Below are 20,815 nucleotides of genomic sequence, written 5' to 3'. Positions count from 1 at the left end.
GTTAAATGTGTTTGATGATCAGAAACATTTTGTGTGACAAACATGCAAAAGAATAAGAAATCAGGAAGGGGGCAAATAGTTTTTCACACCACTGTATGTGTGTTGGAAGCCTGTAGCTAGCAGTGTGGTGCAATGGTTAAGACAGGGGATCTTGGAATCAGACAGGGTCCTGCAGGGCCTATGACTCTTTCACAGTTAATAATGATTATTATGAGTATTATGAGTAGGTAGGGATTATGATCAGCCTGTCTGAGACAAGGAACATCCTGCCTCTCTTCCCAACCATCCGTCATATCTGCCTCCCAGCCAGGCACAGGCACAGGGACCAAATGGTGCACTATTGACATGCAAGAAAGAAAGGGGCAATCATGTGTACTTCATCTCCACCTGTTTAAATCATATTACTTGCAGTGAATCTACCTACATCCACACTTCCACAATTTCTTTGAAAAGGCAGCTTGGTTTTTAGTATTTTTAGTTACTAAGTTTGTATATGTCAGTAGAACATTAACATGTTTACTTGTGCTTGCTCTTAGTTAAACAAGTAAACACAACTTGGAATATATGTAATAGTCTGTACTACTATGCATGCATTTAACAACAGCAGTGAAACATAAATGATTACAGCTAGAGCATGGTGTCAATAAAGAACATTGAAATGAATTAGTTTGGGCTGATCACTAATATAATTTTTATTTATTTTAATTGTTGCTTGGTCTTTAACAACAGTGAGACACATTTGTGTAGTAAAGCCACATTTGTCTATAAGACAAAAACACAAACTATTGAACTATCTACTATAATAGCTATATACACCAATATATACAGGTTTTTAGAAGGGACTCGGACCCCATTGGTTTCAGAGTTTCTTTTCCTATTGGAGATATCCAGTTTCATTAAAGGGCAAAAGGGAGAAATGTATGACCACAGGCAACATCCTACAAAAATAATACATTAAATAAGGAAAAAGGAAATAAGGATTTTCTGAAAATATAAAGAAATCCCTTTGAGCAGGTTCAGCCATGTGTAGGCATCTCCATGTATAGACTGAAATAATGCTAGCTTGTCACCTGCAGGTATTACCTCATTGACCAGTAAGTCACATTGTTTAAGTGACATGTCCTTATCAACCATTTCCTTGTACAAAACTTTAAACTTGTAACTGAGGCAGGTAATATAATTTTCCATTCAAGAATTATGAGGTGTATCTTGGTAATATCAATAGTTTATTTTTGGTGTGATCCTATGCATGTGTGTACAGTATATCTATCTATCTATCTATCTATCTATCTATCTATCTATCTATCTATCTATCTATCTATCTATCTATCTATCTGTGTGTGTATGTATGTATATATATATATATATATATATATATGTATATATATATATGTGTGTGTGTATGTGTAATGTATGTATGTGTGGGTGTATAATGTATATGTGTGTGAATGTGTATATTTGTGAATATAATGTGTGTGAATTTGAATATATATATTTGTGAATTTCCCCTTGGGATTAATAAAGTGTCTATCTATTTTTTATATTGTACTAGGGGGTTCCCCCTGCTTGCTTTGCTCGCCAACCCATACCCGGCATGCGCTATGCACTAGCCACTTTGCGTCTCTGCCGCTCTCATTGTGAAGAGGGGGGCTGAACGCACCCCAAGGAGACGCGGTCGCTCCTCCAAATCCCCCGCTTAAACGGTGATACAATGGGAAACAAATAGTTTTTTTTTGTTTTTTTTTTTTAAACCTCCTCTTTGCTCAATCAGCTGCTGCCGTGCCGCGTGATCTGCATCTCACGCAGCACTTCGAACATTTAAAAGCCTGTACAGCAGCTGTCCTACTCTTTATAGAGTAGATGTGTACATACATATATATATTTTTTATGCTGGTGACTTCAACCAGGGGAGCTTTGGAAGGAACAAACTTCTCTCTTCATGTTCTATTTGTGGACACAACACGCTCTATCCTGCTCTATCCAAATGTTAATGTCTTTAAATGTAAACCTGTGGCACATCTGGGAAGATCGGTCCACATCTTACTCCCAACTACAAGCCTGTTATCAGGTGTCTGCAGCTCTCTTATTTTTCAACCAAAAAGTTGTGTGTTTTTATGGGGTTGTGGTAAAGTCTTTGGACAAATACATTATCTGTGTGTGTATATTTTAATAGAGTAAATTCTTATTTATATTAGTGTCAAAGGGAAAGGTTTGAGAAACTCCAAACTGCCAGATGACAGCAAAGATGCTATTACATGGGAACTGGCAAAACCATATATGCTTGGAGACACCAGAAGGAGGTCTGGTGAGAAGGCTGCAGGACTTTCCAGTAGCATTCATGATCTCAAAAGCTGGGTATAGAGTAGTCACATTTTTTGAGTAAACTTGAACTTGTGGAGTGAGTTAAAGTTTTAACCTAGAAGGGATGTAGTACAGATAGTAGAAAAAAAGGGAGAGCTATTTAGTGCTAATAATTTAATGCCTTAGATTGTGGTCAAGAGGCCATCCCAGACAATTTGAACCTATACAATGAGGACTAGAGAGACAACAGGGTTTTATTTTTGTTTATTCTTTTATTACTTTGTATTTGCTTCCTGATTATTCCATCCTTGAGGTTCTTGAGATTTTAAGAACTGCATATGTTTCGGCTGACACCAGTTTTTTTTTTATGTGTTTAAGTAAATCATTATTGCTAGTGTTTTGGCATTTTTGCTCTGGGTTAGTATGACACATAGAGGTTCCCCATTAATACATGTTTCTGTGTCTATCTCGTATTTAGGATTCTCACCTCCTCCGCATTTATAGTGGACACTTCAGTTATTCCTGCAACTTGAATCACTCCTTTGGCATCTTCTCGGAGGTCCAGGAAGCCGGAGGAAGGATTAAGCAGGTCTCGAATCATTTCATTGTAAATCTGTATTAAACACAAAAACAGGAAAGTTTGGCACAAAAAATGAAAAGCCATTATAGTCTTACATTTTAAAAGCCTACACTGAGCTAGCCTTCTTTGTTTTACTTTACTTTGTTTTGATCAGCATGTCCCTCATAGTTTGGCAGATTTGAACCATCCATGCATGCTTCTTTTTTCGGCTGCTCCTAGATAATCTACTATTTCTATGTTTCCGGATGAAATTGAAAATATTTTCCTGAGTTTACGCACTGTGTGGCATTTCTTTTCTATACCGGGTTAAATTTAGAATTATATCTGTAAACAAGCTAAGGATTTTATTAGATGGCCAAGGGTGCATTTACTCTCTGCACAAACAAGTCTATGATAATAATAATAAACAAAAAAAAGATAAATTGATAAGGTCACTTCCAACTGCTGTGCTCACAGAGTCTGTGCTAGCAATGAGCTCACCAGAGTCCTTTCATTTTATGACATAACCTGAAAGCTGTGAAGCCTTGAAGTTTCTATCTGACACTCCATCTCTCAAGATTGACTTATCTGTCTCTGTATCTTGTTCAAATATTGAACCAGCCTGGACAGGCAGTGAATGAAACAAGAGAGCAGTCTGCCCAGTCCATAGTGGCCTGACCAATACTACTATCACCTCAGAGATTATCTCAGTTTCAAAATACATTGTGGAGCAGCACCCCTCACACGCAGAGGTTAAGTGCTGGTGCACAAAGACGTTCAATCTCGGATATATATTTTGTATGATACTTTCCTGGCTTTTTTAAATACATTTAATGTTTTTTTATATGTATGTTTGTAAATATTTATACATGTATACGTATTACATTTATCCTTCCTTACTTGTATTTATTTTGTTTTTTTGCTTCTTTTATTCCATTGTTCAGTGTCCTTGGATACCTTAAAGGCACTAGTGTTGATTGGCAAAATTCATCAAAGGGTTTTTCCTTTGTATGCTGTACGCCCTGCTTAGTCAAACTTTTTTTTTTTCAGTGCCCCATGATGCTCTGTGAGGCCAGTGTGACATCACAGAGCTGCACTAGCCATGGTGAATGAGAATTGCAATACTGGTCCCTGCCCTTTGCCTAATGTTACCAGGATATGCTCTGGTTTCCTTAACTCCAAATTTGAATCAAGTGAGTTCAGTAGATGATTGGATGAATTGTAACAGGTCTTGAGGGCTAATACTGCAAAATTGACTAGGTTTTCAGCCCTTGGATGCCTTACCACCCTAACAGGGAGTTGATCATGCTTTTAATAATGCACAGCATTTTTCACTGTTGTGTTGAGCAGGCAGAAACTTAGTTTCATGGTGGTGTGGTGGATGTCAGAGGTACTGTATGTCCCTCTCGGTCATTTCGATGTGTGGAGACTTTATTGTTTCATTGAGTTACCCCTTAGTCATTTCACTGTGTAAAGATTTGATCAGTATATCGACCAGAGGGTGAAAAAGTTTTACATGAAAAGGCCTCTTTTCCATCATGGGCCTCTGGGTACATACCCAGAACACCTTGATGGTAGATCTCCCACTGCTTTCCAATTAACTTCCTCTGTTATGTTTGTTATTAGGGGAGTAGTGAGTTGCAGAGTTGAAAACAAGTTTAAAGGATGAGACATGACAATAGTTTGACGTAAATGGTTCAATAAGCAGTGGAGCAAGTTGCCAAAACACTAGCAAAAGCTTAAATCTGAATTCTAAAAGCAGACTAAAGCAAAATTCAAAAGTTCAGAAAGTATTCACACCCCTTCACTTTCTGTACACTTTATTGTGATGTGATCAGTTTAATCTCAATAACCTATAATGACAAACAGAAAATGATTTTTCAGTAAGGTGAGCAAATTTATTAAAAACAAAAAACTGAAATCTCTAATTTATATAAGTATTCAGTCCCTTAATTCTGTACTTGTAGAAGCTCAGTTGGCAACAGCTTCAAATCTTCTTGGTTAAGTCTAAAAGTACCGGTAGTACACACCAGGATTTGGGCAGTTTATTCCTTTCTTCCTGGCAGCTCCTATCAAGCTGTGGTAGACTGAATGTGAAGCTTCTGTAAACTGCTATCTCTCTCCACAGGTGTTCAATGGTGTTTGAGTTTTGGCTTTGCCTGGGTCACTCAAAGACAGTAAGAGCCTTGTCTCAAAGCCACTACAGTGTTATCTTGGCTTTAGGTCATTGTCATTATGAAAGGTTTACTGTCCAACTGTGAGTTCACATGCACTCTGGAGCAGGTGTTCTTCATGGACCTCACTTTGTTTGCCTTCATTCACACTTCCCTCAATTCTGAGCAGTCTTTCTCTGCCTGCCACTGAGAGACACCCCCACAGCATGATGCTGCCACCACTGTTCATCCCTTTAGCAGTGGTATTATCCAGGTGATGAGCAATGCCTGGTCTTTGCCAGACATAATGTTTGGAGTTCTGCCCAAAAAGTTCAATTTTTACCTCATCAGATGAGACAATCTTTTTTTCCTGTTGATCTCAGAGTCCTTTAAATGCTGTTTGGCAAATTCTTAGGAAGCTGTCATATGCCTTTTACTCAAGACTGTCTCCTGTCTAGTCGCTCTACCATAAATGCCAGATTAATTAGCTTGAGCTTGTTTTTTTTTTCCTTACATGCAGTATGAATGGTGGGGCCTTCTATACACAGGAGTGTGACTTTTTAAATTTTGCCCAATCATTTCAATTTGCCACAGGTGGACTCCAGTCAAGTCCTAGGTACATCTCAAGGATAATTAATACAAACAGGAGGCACCTGAACACAAATTCATGAGCCATGTTAAAGGATCTGAATACTTGTATAAAGGAGAGATTTCAGTTTTTTCTGTTTAATAAATTTGTTAGCTTTTCTGAAAATATTTTTTCACTTTCTCATTGTGGGTTGTTTAGTGTAGATTAATGGACAAAAATGGCAAATGTATTTGTTTAGATTAGTCTTCACATATTGTTTTGAAATGTTAGACACTTCCTTGTGAGTGCCACCATGTTTTTAATGGCAGCTTGATGTCGTCACATGACATGTGATGTGAATAGCAACGGTTGTCATTGCTATAAACAATACTGAAAACAGTACATAAAATGTATGGTTCTCTTTAAACGCAACTGTTAAAATTATAAGCAACAAATAAAACAGTCAGCAAATTAGACAAAAGAAAATAGCACAACTGTTAACACAATCATGTCATGTAAGAACACAGTTATGACATTGAACAAGACATCTCAGAAAAAGCATGTAAAAATGTAATCTGCAAGAGTGGTTTGTTCACCTCCAGGTAGGACATGGAAACACTGTACTTCATGTCATCGCTTGTTTCCTCAATGGCTTTGAAGAGGTCATTCAAGGTCTGCACATAAATTCCTGGCTCTTCATCTGTTCCCAGCATGGTGTATGTCTTACCACAGCCTGTAGGCCAAGCAAATTGAACATGTGAGTCCTTTTGAATGATAGGAAGTCAATGATTTAACATGATAGGTAGAAGGAATATTGAAAAAACATATAGCTAAAGTAAATGCTCCTTTACCAAGCATACAGCAAATACGCTTTGCTTGACATCAGCCCTTAATTATGTAGTTGTTAGTTTTATCCAGAATGTGAAATAACAGTTGTTTCCTTATGCCTGGCAGGTTAAGGTTTCCTGGGGTTTGACTGAACCTGTGTCCTTGAGGATTACAGTGCTAACTATAAGGCCATATCAAAGGTGCAGCCTTTCTGAAAAAGAAGAGGTAAAAGACACAATGATGCCAATAAATAACTATCAGTTAGCACTGTTGCTTTGTTACCAACATCAGGCTGCCGAAAGATAAAGCTTGACAAAATAAACGTGAGCTTTGGAAATCATCTCTGGGGACCTTGGAAGTATACTGACAAACCAGGTGTAATACTGAAAATGGGCAAAAGCTGAGATAATGTTATATATTTGATGTTAAGCTTTGTGATCACTGTATTAGAGGCCATGGAATTCAATCTCTAATAGAAGATGTACAGTATAGAGAGTTTTTGGCCTTTGTTTAGAGTTTAGGAGATATTAGAAGATAGCAAAGACAAACCTCCAGGAATATTTAACAGTACATGTTGGTAAGGCAATATTACATGACTTAATGGCCAGATCTTTGGTTTGACAGCCATAGCATGTGCTTTGCGAGACTCAGAAACAGTGTGGCTAGAACATTAATATAATAACCAATGGATATTTTGCCTGAGAGGAGCTTTTTGGAGATTAAATGACTCATTCAGGCGCAGACAATGAGAAAAATCTACTGAAAATGTGACTTAATGTATAGTTACCAGAACTTACACTACTACGTATTGTTAACAGATCATTTTAATTTTAATTTAATTCAAAATAACTTTAGATTTTTTGTGGTGGTGTGCTTAACAAGGTAAGAGGCCTAAGGAGCCTTATTGTCAAGTCATAGGAGTGAAAGGATTCATTGTCAGAGAGGATCCCATTGTAGTTTTTAAGGCTTACTCACTTACAGTCATATGAAAAAGTTTGGGAACCCCTCTTAATTCTTTGGATTTTTGTTTATCATTGGCGGAGCTTTCAAAGTAGCAACTTCCTTTTAATATGTGACATGCCTTATGGAAACAGTAGTATTTCAGCAGTGACATTAAGTTTATTGGATTCACAGAAAACATGCAATATGCATCATAACAAAATTAGACATGTGCATAAATTTGGGCACCCCAACAAAGATATTACATCAATAGTTAGTTCAGCCTCCTTTTGCAAATCTAACAGCCTCTAGATGCTGTCCTCCTATAGCCTTTGATGAGTGTCTGGATTCTGGATGGAGGTATTTTTGACCATTCTTCCATGCAAAATCTCTCCAGTTCATTTCAATTTGACGGCTGCCGAGTATGGACAGCCTGCTTCAAATCATCCCATATATTGTCGATGATATTCAAGTCAGGGGACTGTGACGGCCATTCCAGAACATTGTACTTCTTCTGCATGAATGCCTTTGTAGATTTCAAACTGTGTTTTGGGTCATTGTCTTATTGGAATATCCAACCCCTGCGTAACTCCAACTTTGTGACTGATGCTTGAACATTATCCTGAAGAATTTGTTGATATTGGGTTGAATTCATGTGACCCTCGACTTTAACAAGGGCCCCAATACCTGAACTAACCCCACAGCATGATGGAACCCCCACCAAATTTGACAGTAGGTAGCAGGTGTTTTTCTTGGAATGTGGTGTTCTTCTTCCGCCATGCAAAGCGCTTTTTGTTATGACCAAAAAAGTCCATTTTTGTCTCCTCAGTCCAAATCACTTTGTTCCAAAATGAATCTGGCTTGTCTAAATGAGCATTTGCATACAACAAGCGACTCTGTTTGTGGTGTGAGTGCAGAAAGGACTTCTTTCTCATCACCCTGCCATACAGATGTTCTTTGTGCAAATTGCGCTGAATTGTAGAACAATGTACAGATACACCATCTGCAGCAACTTGCTGGTCTTTGGAGGTGATCTATGGGTTGTCTGTAACCATTCTCACAATCTTGTGCATATGCCGCTCCTGGATTTTTCTTGGCCTGCCAGACCTGCTGGGTTTAACAGCAACTGAGCCTGTGGCCTTCCATTTCCTGATTACATTCCTTACAGTTGAAACTGACAGTTTAAACCTCTGCGATAGCTTTTTGTAGCCTTCCCTTAAACCATGAGACTGAACAATCTTCGTTTTCAGATCTTTTGAGAGTTGATTCGAGGATCCCATGCTGTCGCTCTTCAGAGGAGATTCAAAGGGAAGCACAACTTGTAATTGACCACCTTAAATACCTTTTCTCATGATTGGGCACACCTGTCTATGAAGTTCAAGGCTTAACAAGCTAATCCAACCAAGTAATCAGCATTGAGCAGTTACATGCATTCAAATCAGTAAAATTACAAGGGGACCCAAATTTTTGCACAGCCAGTTTTTCACATTTGATTTAATTTCTTACAACTAAATACTACTTCACTAAAAATCTTTGTTCAGAAAACACCCCAATACTCAGATGTTCCTAGGAAATAAAAGACCATACCACTTTTATCTTTTTTGTGGAAAGGAGAGTAAATTATTATGCAGGATGAGAGGGGTTCCCAAACTTTTTCATGACTGTATGTGTAATGTGAGAAAATCACAGATATTGAAATGCAAGTCAACTGTTATGAAGTGTGCACTGCAGAATTCTAGAACAGACAAGAGAAAACAAGTTGAAGAAGAGTGCTGCAAATGTTTATTTTATATGTTTAGGACTAACATTAAATCTTTGATAATGTTTATTTGCAGAACGTCTAGAAATTAGATTCACTTAAGGCCCCACCGAGTCTAGGTAACCATTAAAAGAGATTGTGGTATATGACTGAATTACAAAGGACCTGAAAATGCTTTGTGTAGGGAAAACGATATCATGATATTATAAAAATTAAAACACTTAAGATGTCATTAGTCATGGGCATTATATATAAACACCAATATTACCTTTTCTATTATTCTGTAGCAAGCTGGAACTTGTGTGTTAACCCCACAAATATGGACAAATATGGAACATCCTTGTAACTGGGAATGAGTGAATTGCACAAAATGTATACATTAGTATAGCTAAACTGGTAATATTATAAGTTATAATGTAGCTGCAGAGATCATAATAGCCAGGTTCTTAATTTGTGTATAGAGTTCATGGCCCATTGTGGCTTGGTCATTAGTAATTAAAACTTGAGGCAACATCCTATAGAAAATGATGTGACACAACATGAATGGACAGTTGTGAAGATAAGAGTGTAATAACTTGGGAGCTGTTAGGGCTAGGTCACTGCTGTGGAGCTTATTATATGTATATGTAGTGTACAAAATTAGATAATGTGAAGCTGTGTGGACAGATATTTCAAAGACTTTGAGGAGAGTTGATGATACACAAATTAAAAGTATGCAGTTATCATATATTTAACCTCTCCACTGTCACAGCCTGGATAATTCTCTGATGTATGATTTAGTAAAAAGTAATTAGATCAAAATAACAAGCATAACAACCTTATAAATGTCGCAGAAGGAGATACTAACAAGCAGTTGATGGAAAAATAGATTAGTCCGTTGCAGCTGGAAGTGTTTGCATAGCTTATTTTATTCAGTTCCTATAAATGTAATTGCTAAACAAAGCGGCCCCTAATTATCCTCGGGCTGGCCTTTACAACATTGGGCTAGAGTTCATTGAGTGCAAATAACCCCTGAGTGGCCAAAGAATCATCACTCAGCCGCCACCAAGTCAGCAATCCAGTAATCTCTGCAAAAGCCAAGGGAAGAATCTTTTATATTAGGCTGAAAACACCCAAAGGAATACTTTATGAATTAATTAATTTTTTTCTTATATCTTTGAAATATAAGGTGACTGCCTGAACAGTAAATAACAGGCATTCTCACATTAATAGGTCTTGACAGACTTTATTGAGCTTGCAGATTTTGATGTCAGGTGTAAAGTTAGGAATACTTTATTCCTCTTGGGTTAGAACTCTTATGTCCTATAATAAATCCTAGACAGTAACAGAAGCTCAGTTGGTTAGAAGCCTTGTCCTGAAAGATAGGTGTGTTAGCACAGTTCTATTTGTGTAACAGACACACATGTAACTGGATTTTCAAAAGCTGATAACTCATAAAAAGGAAATCTAAATACTGTAATGACTTAGTTTTGATTGGAAATCACCAACACATACTAATGTGACATTACCTGTATATACAAAGACCAACCTTCTCATTTATCTATACTTGCATCTCATATGAAAGAAAGTACTGGATGTTCTTATCCTGGGTTATAATTTACATTTAATTAAAGGGAATACAAGTTGGTAAAATTTCTATACAATGCCCAGGCCTCTCAAGAATTGGAAGTTACATTTCATAAAACCAAATCTTAGATATTGACAGTTTCTTTTGAATCATCTCTGAGGCAGTAGTTCTAATCACTGTACCACCATGATGTCCCTTCCTATATCAGACTACAATCAAATACAAATATTAGCCTAGTTTTATAGGTACTGTGTGCTGAGATATATATCTAATTTAAGAAAATCCTATAATCTGCTAGATCCAGATCAAAACTTACATCTTCATTAGAGTGACAGAATACTGTAGAATCTCCAGTCTTCTACTAGATATTCAGTCACCTCACAAATGATCATATTTTACATGTGGGCAAGTCTCGTCTTGGAACACAAGTCGTGTCTCATGTGCAAAAATCCTAAATTGTAGAAGAATGTCTTTTTAATATGAAGTTTCATCAGTTTAGACAGTATCCAAGATATTGTCAGAACTCCTCCTCTGTTTATTTGTCCTTCATTTGGTGTTTCCGGATGGTTGTTGAGACTGCAACCTGCCAAGCTGGATAGATCAAGCTACAATATTAACAGCAAGCTTCTAACCAACCTATTAGCAGTTCCCAGATACTTGTAGGCAAATTAACAGATCTGATCCCATTAGCATGTCCTGGGTCTTCTCCCAATGGGCCATTCATGGTGCCTACCCCATTCTGAGAGCTTAGGGGTCATCCTAACTATATGCACAAATATTTTTAGATGACTTCTATGAATCTGGTGAATCAAAGGTTCTACTGAAGTCCAATTTTATCACTTTGATTTGCACCCTATCACTGATGAGGAGTTAAGCAACACTTTCTTTTTCCTGTGCAAGAACCTAATTTCGACTGTTTCATTCTTTTGATTAGAAAATACAGCTCATGATCATGAGTTAGGATGGAATTTAAACTGACCAGAAAATCAATTTCATGGTGACTGACAAGATGAAGTAAAATTATTTACATACATCCTTTCAATGGTAGCTCAAGCAGATTAAGGGTCACACAATAAGTTAGAAGTGGGCAGGGAACCAGTAATGTTCTAGTTTAGGGTTCAAGGCCTTAACCACTCTACTGTCCTGCCTGTTGCGTAAATCTGATCTTATTCTAAAGATGTCAATTGGAAATATCTGGAGACATATACCTGTAGGGCCGTAGGCAAACACAGTTGCATTGTAACCTGAGATGAGTCCCTCAATTAATCCCTTGGTTGTGGCACGGTATACATCCTCCTGTGGAAATGAGAGAAAGTCAAAATTAAACATTTTACTTTAGAATTGACAGCTTTCTTGTCACTTCTCAGAATTAACTGGGGCACCAACTTTGACAGACCACCTTACAATGAGAAAAACATTCCTCAGTTGTTTTAAACCTGTTTGTTGCCATAATGAATAGTGAATAGCAGTTTGACTTTGGTATGAGTCAAGTATAGGGTGTAATGGATGTAATCTCAATGTTAACTTGGTATTTCTTCATTGTATGCTCCTCAGTAACGTTTGGGGCATATCATAATACAGTAGTGATGTTGTGCTCAAAAATGCTTACCTGTGTGGCAGTGAAATCAAATGCCACATCAAAGAGAAATGACTTTTCTCTGGAGCGGTTTGCACGTAGGATGTCGTCTGGGTCTTCCATGGGATCCATCAGGACCACCATCTGTCAAAAAATGTTAAATGGTGAAAATAAGAAGACATTGTTTTGGGGAGGAAAATTGGTTATTAATCTCCAGTGAATTCCGTATAAAAACTAGGGTTGGGTGCCGTGGTGAGCAGGGACCATAGGGTTGAATGTCATTTCTTGCATTTCACATTGTTCTTATTAGAAGTTATTTAAATTGGTCACTGTTTTATTGACTACAGTTATTCTGCTACCTCTTTTTTGTTTACATGATGGTTGCACTATTATGACAGCTGCTGTGCTGGAGCACACTGCAGGCCATGGGTGCACATTTGCCTGATTTGTGAATTTAGAATAGCCAGTAGCTATCTCTGAGCTTTTTCAATCAACTTTTTGATTAGCCAACTTTGTGACATCTTTTTATTATTGATTTTTTGGCAGTTTACCTAATTAGAGAGCATGACTTTGCATATCGTTTCTGGTGCCCAATATTTCTATTTGTTTTTCTGTACCTTGTTCATGCAAGTACATCTTGTTCCTGTGTGTTTCTGCATTGTGCTGCTTCTGCGTGCTAGTTATTTAGGCAGTTATTTCTTCTGTCTTTGTAGCAAGTTCCTACGGGCTCTACAGCAGGAATACGATTTTAGATGTCTTTTGTGTAGTTTAGTATTAAAGCTAGTAGAATAGCAGTACAAGCTATTTCATGTTGTTTATTTCCCTGTCACAATATTTAGTGAATTATGCCTCAAGCACGTGCTGCTCAGAGAAAAAAAAATATATTTTTTTGTCTTTCATGGCAGTTGATTTCTAATATTAATGTATTCCTCAAGCTGGCTATGTGCTATATTGGGATTACCTATTACTTAAATGGACAAAAAGAATTGTTAAAAATATTACAGTTTTAAACAATAAAAGATCACATGTTTAGAGAGAGTGGACAGTAGGGGTGCTCCTGAGCCATCACAAAGTCCAAATTATGAACGGACCAAAATGTATTTAAAAAAAGGGTTTATTTTAATAAAAATAACAGGATGGTTAAGGAATTTAGAAAGAAAAGGTGTACAATAATAGCAAAGTAAAACCTCAAATGCACAGATACATAAGGCCTTTGTACCCCTTGCTTTAATGTAGGATGACTGGTCCAATTGCCTATCAAATGGCATCAGAGTAAGTTTCCTCCTACTCTCCTTCTTCTGGCCTCTCTTCCTCCCACATTTTGGATTACTCGTCGCCCAACTAAAATGTCAGCTCTTTACTGGCCTGTAGAGCTAGAGATACATTACAATGTTTAAAATATCTTTGAGAATTTTGGCCATCTTTTAAAACTAAACTTGAAGCTTAAGGTATACCAATGCAATGCTGAATCTCATTAAAGGACTAGACAACCACCAGTGAACCCCTAGTGGGCAACAGAGTGCACTGCATAGCATACAGGATCGCCCTTTTCCTGCTGGAGGAACTTCTGCCCTATGCAGCAACATCTCCCACCATCCTCTCAATTTCAGTTATGCTGGATTCACCTACCCCTAGGGTCATTACTACTGCATCTTGGTGGCATGTTAACCACTGATAAAGGCTAAGGCACACCATGATAAATAAAGGGGTGTCCAGTGTTAGTGTAGTTCCCTGTATAATCATGGGGCATGACACCCCCAGTGGGGAGGCACATTTGCTAGACCTTGTGATTCAGCTTTGCAGATGGTCAAATGTATTAACTGTTTTGGGCCTGCACCAAATTAACATCATTCTGGACCAAAATCTTTAAATGCCTTTCAGACAGCCTTGGTGTCACAATCCCTCCTAATCCATTAACAGCTGTGTTTGGTGTTCTTCTAGATGGGCTTAAAGTGGAGAAGGACAAACAAACTGTAATTTCCTTTACTTCAGTATTAACTTGTAGACTTATCTCGCTCAACTGGAAGAATACTAACTGTCCTGTATTTAAGTCAGTGGGTAACTGATGTTATATACTATTTGAAACTGGAAAAAAGCAAATTCTCACTTAGAGGATCTATACAAAAATTTTCCAAAACCTGGCTGGATCTGATAAATAACATTTTAAAATAAACATTTTAATAGAGGAAGCAGATTCTCTCCCCTCTTTTTTTAACGCTATCTATTTTTATTCATTTATCTATTTACTTATTTTTACTACCTTAAAGTTTTACTCTGCTGGCCTAGCTCTCATCCTCATGGGTGGGAGTTGATTTGTTTCAAACTAAGTCTTGTAAAACTTGACTTGTCTGTATGGAATGTTATTTGATTTTAATAAAAATCAATAAAATACAAAAAAAAAAAACGTTTACAAGTTTTTGAAAGAAGATAAGAACCACACCCAGCTCAGCCACACCTGACAGGTATTAGTGTCAAAAGAAGGTGGGGCGAGGAGATTGTGGTACAGCATTTGTGTTCTTAGAGTGATCCCATCCCCTCACCATCTGTTATGTGGCCTTGTGTTGGGTTACCTGGCAGCCTGAGAGTCGGGCAACAGCTGGTGCCAGGAAGATTTTGTAACGCTCATCTTTTTTTATGCATCTTAATGAGCTCCAGACTGTTCTCTGTGTGAAATGATCCATCAGAGTGAACTTATGGGAGCCATTGTAAATTAGCCACTTTGGGCAGAGTCAAGTCTGATTCTTACTTGCGGTTTACCAGTACATGAAGTTTTTGTGGTATAGTTGTTTGAACTTACCTGCCACATCATACAGTTAGAGCTTTTTACAGAATAAACTTGGTTATATTAAAAGTGTGGAGTTTGCATGTTCTCCCTGTGTCTTGCAATAAATGTATTTAGGTGTCCTATTATTTCACCCACAGCCCAAAGCTTTGTCATATAGTTTCATTGGCACCTCTAAATTGGCCCATTGTACCCAGCGATGGATTGGTTGGTTCCCTTGTTTGTGCCCATTGCTGTTGAGATGAGCTCTGAAAGGGTGTGATAATGAATGAATGGATAATACAGTATCAACATGGACTTTCAGTAATAGACAGTGGTCACCTGCACCCTAACCTCTTACTGCTTACTTCTTGAGCCTTCTGGAATTAATACTTGTCACCTCATGAATAAACATTCTAGTTTGGACTTAGGACAGCCAATACCACTTCCTCATACATTGTTAGTGATGGACATTTGTCACCTGCAGCAACACCTCTCTCCCTGTCTGCTACACATCTCCCTCATGAGCTTTTGTAATGGCATTTGTCACCTGATACATGAATATTCTAATATGTACTTAATGCCACAAATACTTACACCTCTGCCTCATTAAGCTTTTAGGGTGGACAGTGGTCAACTCCTGTATGCCTTACACAGTTGTGCTTAATGAACCTCCAGTGATAAACATTGGCTATCTTTACTAAAACCAGTCCCCACTGGATATAGCAACAACATACTAATGCCAGAAATGATAAACAGTAGTCATATCTTTTTTGTAACCATTTCAGGTTGGCTTTACTGCTGGCCATATTTATACCTAGTAAACCTTCAGTAATGGACACTGGTCATCTGCTGTGAATGTTCCAAGGTGGATTTATTGGTTGTCTTATTCTGGTCTCCAGTAGAGGATGGAAACCTAAATAAGATTGGATGGAAAAGTGCTGACCAGGCAACTTAATTTGTTATCCATCAGTGAAGAATTTTACAGTATTCGCTTACTGTGTGCAGTTTTCAGCTAGACACAGTATTGGCATTCAGTAGATGACACATACAGGTCAGCCCTCATAAGACTTGTCATAGACTTACTGGAAGTAAATGTTACTGCACCATCTAAATTATTAGGACTTTTATAATGCCTCTTTTATAAATTCATGGGCATTATTCAACACTTATGGATGTCTGGAAGGATCAGACGAGTGGTTGGTGAATGAGTGGTGTTAAAGCGGACTTCCCTCATGCTTTGTACTTCAGCTTTACACCACATGAACAATAAGGCACTTAAATCTCAGTGCATTCTCTTTGGTAGAGGTGCTTCTCATCTGCCTGGAAAATGACATCAGCAGGTTGCTTAGGGACAGAGCTTTAATTTTCATTTTATTGCTTTATTTATGACAAGACATACAACTCAGCAGACAAGGAAAATGCCATGATGTACTGAATGAAGCAGAAAATGATTGTCTCCTGTGTTTTATAGTCTCTTTTCTGTGAAGCAAGCTTTTGACCTGTAAACCTGAAGGATTAAGTAACGTTTCATGGTATATGTAATTTCATCTTCATCAATATTTATTTTGTATAGTACCTTTCATGGTGAATGGTGTCCCCAAGACTATTTAGTACAGTACAACCTATTTAGCTGCATAATCACACATTTAGAATACATGGTGGTTAGGTGAATCTTCAGGGTTAATCATCGTCACCTTCATCATTGATTATATTATACAGTGCCTTTCATAACACACCCTCTTCTAAAGTATGCAGTAAACAGTACAGTGACATATCAACTCATATTGAGTATGGTGCAGTGAAGTGACATGGTTAGGGATAATCAACATCAACACTATCACTTACACCAGTGTTTACTTTATATACATTATCCTAAAGTCTCTTTCAGTATACTGCAACTTAATGAGCTGCATAACTGCGTATCATCATTATGGGATGGTAAAGTAACATGTATATTTTCAACATCAGCTTTGCCTTTCTGTGGTACACATCATTTCAGAGTCTTTTATATAGAGAGAGTGAAGTAGCTAAACATCTTTAGGGTAGGTGGCTGAAGATAAATGCTATAATTACAAGAGTTCATCACTTTTATCAGAGCTCATTTTATATAATGCCTTTCATGGTGAATGTCACCCCAAACCCCAGAAACACTGAATTGGATAGGTGGGTTTGGAAAAAGAATGGGCAAATAGTAAATGATAAGATATGACACCTAGTAAAAAGGAAATGGAATTGCATTCTAGGTTGAAACAAGGAAGAACCCACCTATTTAATCATTTAACTGAAGTCAAGACCCTAGTGGTTCAAAAAAGCCCATTGGACTGAGATGGGTTACCATAAGGAGTGAATGTTCTGCTGTCATTTGTAAAATCACTTATAGCTGTTACTGTTTTTTCTTACTTTGTATGCTTGGATAGACAAAACTTTTCCCCTTTAAATTTGTGCTCCTGGGATGCCATTATAAGCAACAGGTCTAATATTTTGTATGACACAACGCTTATATTTGTGCTCAGTGTATGAATCATAATGTGTTCCATTAGGCTGTTGTACTTACAGTACTGTGAATGTCTTGCTTAAATTAGTAGTTCTGTTCTGTTAGTAATGTAGCAAATCCTATGCTTGCTGAAATGGACTCTGCTCAGGATAAAGTGAGTTTGGAAAATGGATGAATGGATAAGGACCCTGATGCGTCCTCTTTTGTTGGCTGTGTTGCTGAATGCAGACACTGTGATAATATGATCATTTTAAATGTTATAATACAAGGGACACAACACTTGGACTTCTTTCCTAACAGTTATTCTTTTATTCATTTTCCTTTCCTTACCTTTATTTATTAATTTATTAAAAGCATGTAACATTCGTTACAATCAAGTCAAAACTTAACATAACTAAAATCAAATCAACCCCCACCCATGAGAAAGAGAGGAAGGCCAACAACCAGAGCAAAACTGTTAAGAGTAGTAAAGAGAGAAAGGAGTCTTCCTAAACCCCCCATATAAATGCTTATTCTAAAATTTTATTGATTAGGTCCTGCCAGATTTTAAAAAAGTTTTGAACAGATCGTCTAAGTGAGAGTTTGATTTTTTTTCCAATTTCAAGTACGTAGTATAGAACATCAATTACCCACTGACTTAAAAGTGGGTGGGTAGGATTCTTCCAGTTGAGCAAGAGACGTCTATGTGCTAGTGGTGTAGTTTGTTTGTCTTTCTCCACTTTAAGCCCATCTGGAAGTACACAAACACAGCTGTTGATGAATTCAGAGTGATTGTGATACCAAGGCTGTTGGATAGGCATGCATAGATTTTTGTCCAAAATGTTGGTAATTTGGTGCACGCCCAGAACATGTGGCCCAGTGAGACTGGAGCTAGATTGCAACATTCACAGATGGAATCTTGTCTATGAAAAACTTTGGACGATGTTAAAAAAGATACATGTGCTCAATAAACAATTTTAAGTTGAATGATTGAATGCTTTGCACATATGGAACTAGAATGTATTCTGTCCATGGCTGCCTGTCACTCCTTTTCTGAAATATTAAGTGACAGATCCTTTCTCTAATGTACTGTGGGGTCTTTGAAAGGAAGGGACTTTAAAATATTTTTATAAATTGTAGAAATGCTATTTGAGTCTCCAGGACTGATCAGTATTTCTTCTGGAATAGAACAAGGTGGGAGGTGAGGAAAATTAGGCAGGTTCTGTTTAGGGAAGTTTATAGCTTGAAAGTAGTGGAAGAATTGTGTTGAAGAGAGATTGAATTTGAAGTGTAATTGTTCGTATGATGTGAGACATTATCAATGTATAAGTCTCTTAGTGTTTTAATCCCAGACTTTTTCCAGGCATTAAATAATGTATAAGCTTAAGAGGGTGGAAAAGGTTGTTCTCATGTAGACAACAAAATTTTATTGAAAAAGAGCTTTATATTTGCTTGTGATATTTGCCCCTAGATATTTAAACTGATCGCTAAAATAAATGTGAAGGTGTCCAGTCCAATATTGTGTGCTAGAGAATGCACTGGAAAGAGCACACTTTTATTCAAATTGATTTGGAGTCTAGATATCTTTTGAAAATCTTCTAATGCTTTTAGGGCTGCTGGCACAGATATGTGTGGGTCAGATGTATACAGTGCCATATCATCTGCATATAGTTATATTTTCTGTTAAAGTCCTTCTCTGACAATCTCCTTTATCTCTGATGCATTTCAAAAGTATAGAGCCAGTGATTCAATCAATGGCTATTGCAAAGATGATTGGGGCATCCTTGTCGAGTACCATGTTCTAGTTTGAAGAAGTCTGAAATAATGTTGTTAACACAAACTGAGGATTCTGGACTAGTATAAAATAGTTTGATCCATGCACATATGTTTGGGCCGAACCCAAATTTGTGCAATGTGGTCAACCATATCAAATGTTTTTTCTGAATTTTTATTTATTTTCCAAATCCCAAAAACATCCAGCACAAGGTAGAAACTGGCTCCGGAACATTAATTAATGAAAGGGCACAGTCACACATATGCCAGGCAAATGTAGAAACATTGATCAACCTAATTTGCCCATGATGGGCTTTGAGAACGTTCCATGAAGATCTAATACAGGCCTTCAGAATTTTCAGAAGTATCAATAAAGCTGATCAAGTACAATTCTTGCAGTTAAAGAAGAAATCAAAAGCTGTGAATGAGGGCGCTTAATGGAGACTAAGGAAAAATGCATCCAGGTCAGAAGTTGGAATCTATGGAGAAAACTCACACAAATGCAGGGAGAATGTGAAAGACCAACAACGAATGTGATCAGACTTGAAACTGAACCCAGAGCTTCACTGTGCCCACCATATTACCTTTTAATAAATAACACTTCAGGAAAGCAAAGCTTTCATTTTCTTGCTCATTCTTCCGTGAGTCTCAGAAATGATGCTGTGCTTTATATATAGAAATACCTTTTATAGTATAGTGTGTGGCAGGTGGCCGGGTGCGGCCCTCAATCAGCCGCCTATTTAAGGAGCCGCCGCCCTGCAATCAAGGCTGGAGTCGGGTGAGGAGGTGGACGAGGTCAGAGGAGGTGGCATGGAGAGGCCCTGAGTGTGTGTGTGTGTAGTGAAGAGACGGCTTGGAGGAGAAGCCAGGACTTTGGGAGACTGTTGGGGTTTGTTGGTGGCGGTGCACTTAGTGACTTATGTATAATAATAGTGTAAATAAACGTGGGGTGATGGACTGCAACGTGTCTGCCTGTCTGTGTCCAGGCTGTACCCTTCTACAGTGGCGTAGTCGGCAGGAGCTCCTGGACGGAGAGGCACAGCGAGGAAGGTAAGGGAGACCGACCCCGTTAAGCTCCGGACGCCAGCGGGGCTGGGTCTGCCCTCTTACAATGGGCAGATCCGAACCGTCGCGGCGTCCCAAAGTAAACGGAGGAAGCGGCTTGGGGAAGCCAGTTCCTCCGATAAGCGAGGACATGCTGCTGGGTGCGCGTGTCCCGCAAAGGGCCGTCCTCTGCAGAGGCAGAGGAGAATCCCGCAGCTGGAGAGGTGGAAACAGAGCGTGATCCCACTGGTGATTCCGTGGCGGGGAGCACGGACTGCTCGGGCTGGGAAGCCGAGAAAGGGAGCATCGGGGCGCCGATCAGGGCCGAGAGCGTTGGCCCAGCTGAGGACGAGCCGAGGGGCTGCGTCAGGGCAACGCCTCCGCCCTTGTTTTTCTTTTGGATTTGCAGGATCGGGCCCTAGGCTACAGTGTGTTGGCTTGCCGCCGAGGGGTTCCCGTCCTCCCGGAATGGTTCGCTGGTCCCAGGAGGTCTCAGCTAGTGGGGGAGTCA

At 38.4% G+C, this 20,815-nt stretch overlaps 2 protein-coding genes across 6 annotated transcripts in view; one reads left to right on the top strand and one right to left on the bottom strand.

The window, feature by feature from the left end:
- The window catches only part of aatkb (apoptosis-associated tyrosine kinase b), a 770,376-nt gene that overhangs the window by 440,019 nt on the left and 309,542 nt on the right, over window positions 1–20,815 (top strand). The window lies entirely within an intron of this gene.
- The window catches only part of LOC114665172 (kinesin-like protein KIF19), an 80,644-nt gene that overhangs the window by 34,511 nt on the left and 25,318 nt on the right, over window positions 1–20,815 (bottom strand). Inside the window, 4 exon segments of the mRNA XM_051918735.1 lie at window positions 2,789–2,914; window positions 6,178–6,314; window positions 11,883–11,970; window positions 12,284–12,394. Of these exon segments, the coding sequence (XP_051774695.1) occupies window positions 2,789–2,914; window positions 6,178–6,314; window positions 11,883–11,970; window positions 12,284–12,394 (462 nt within the window).

Source organism: Erpetoichthys calabaricus, chromosome 14 (genome assembly GCF_900747795.2).
Source record: "Erpetoichthys calabaricus chromosome 14, fErpCal1.3, whole genome shotgun sequence".
Classification (NCBI taxonomy): domain Eukaryota; kingdom Metazoa; phylum Chordata; class Cladistia; order Polypteriformes; family Polypteridae; genus Erpetoichthys; species Erpetoichthys calabaricus.
This window is presented reverse-complemented; position numbering and strand designations above follow the sequence as displayed.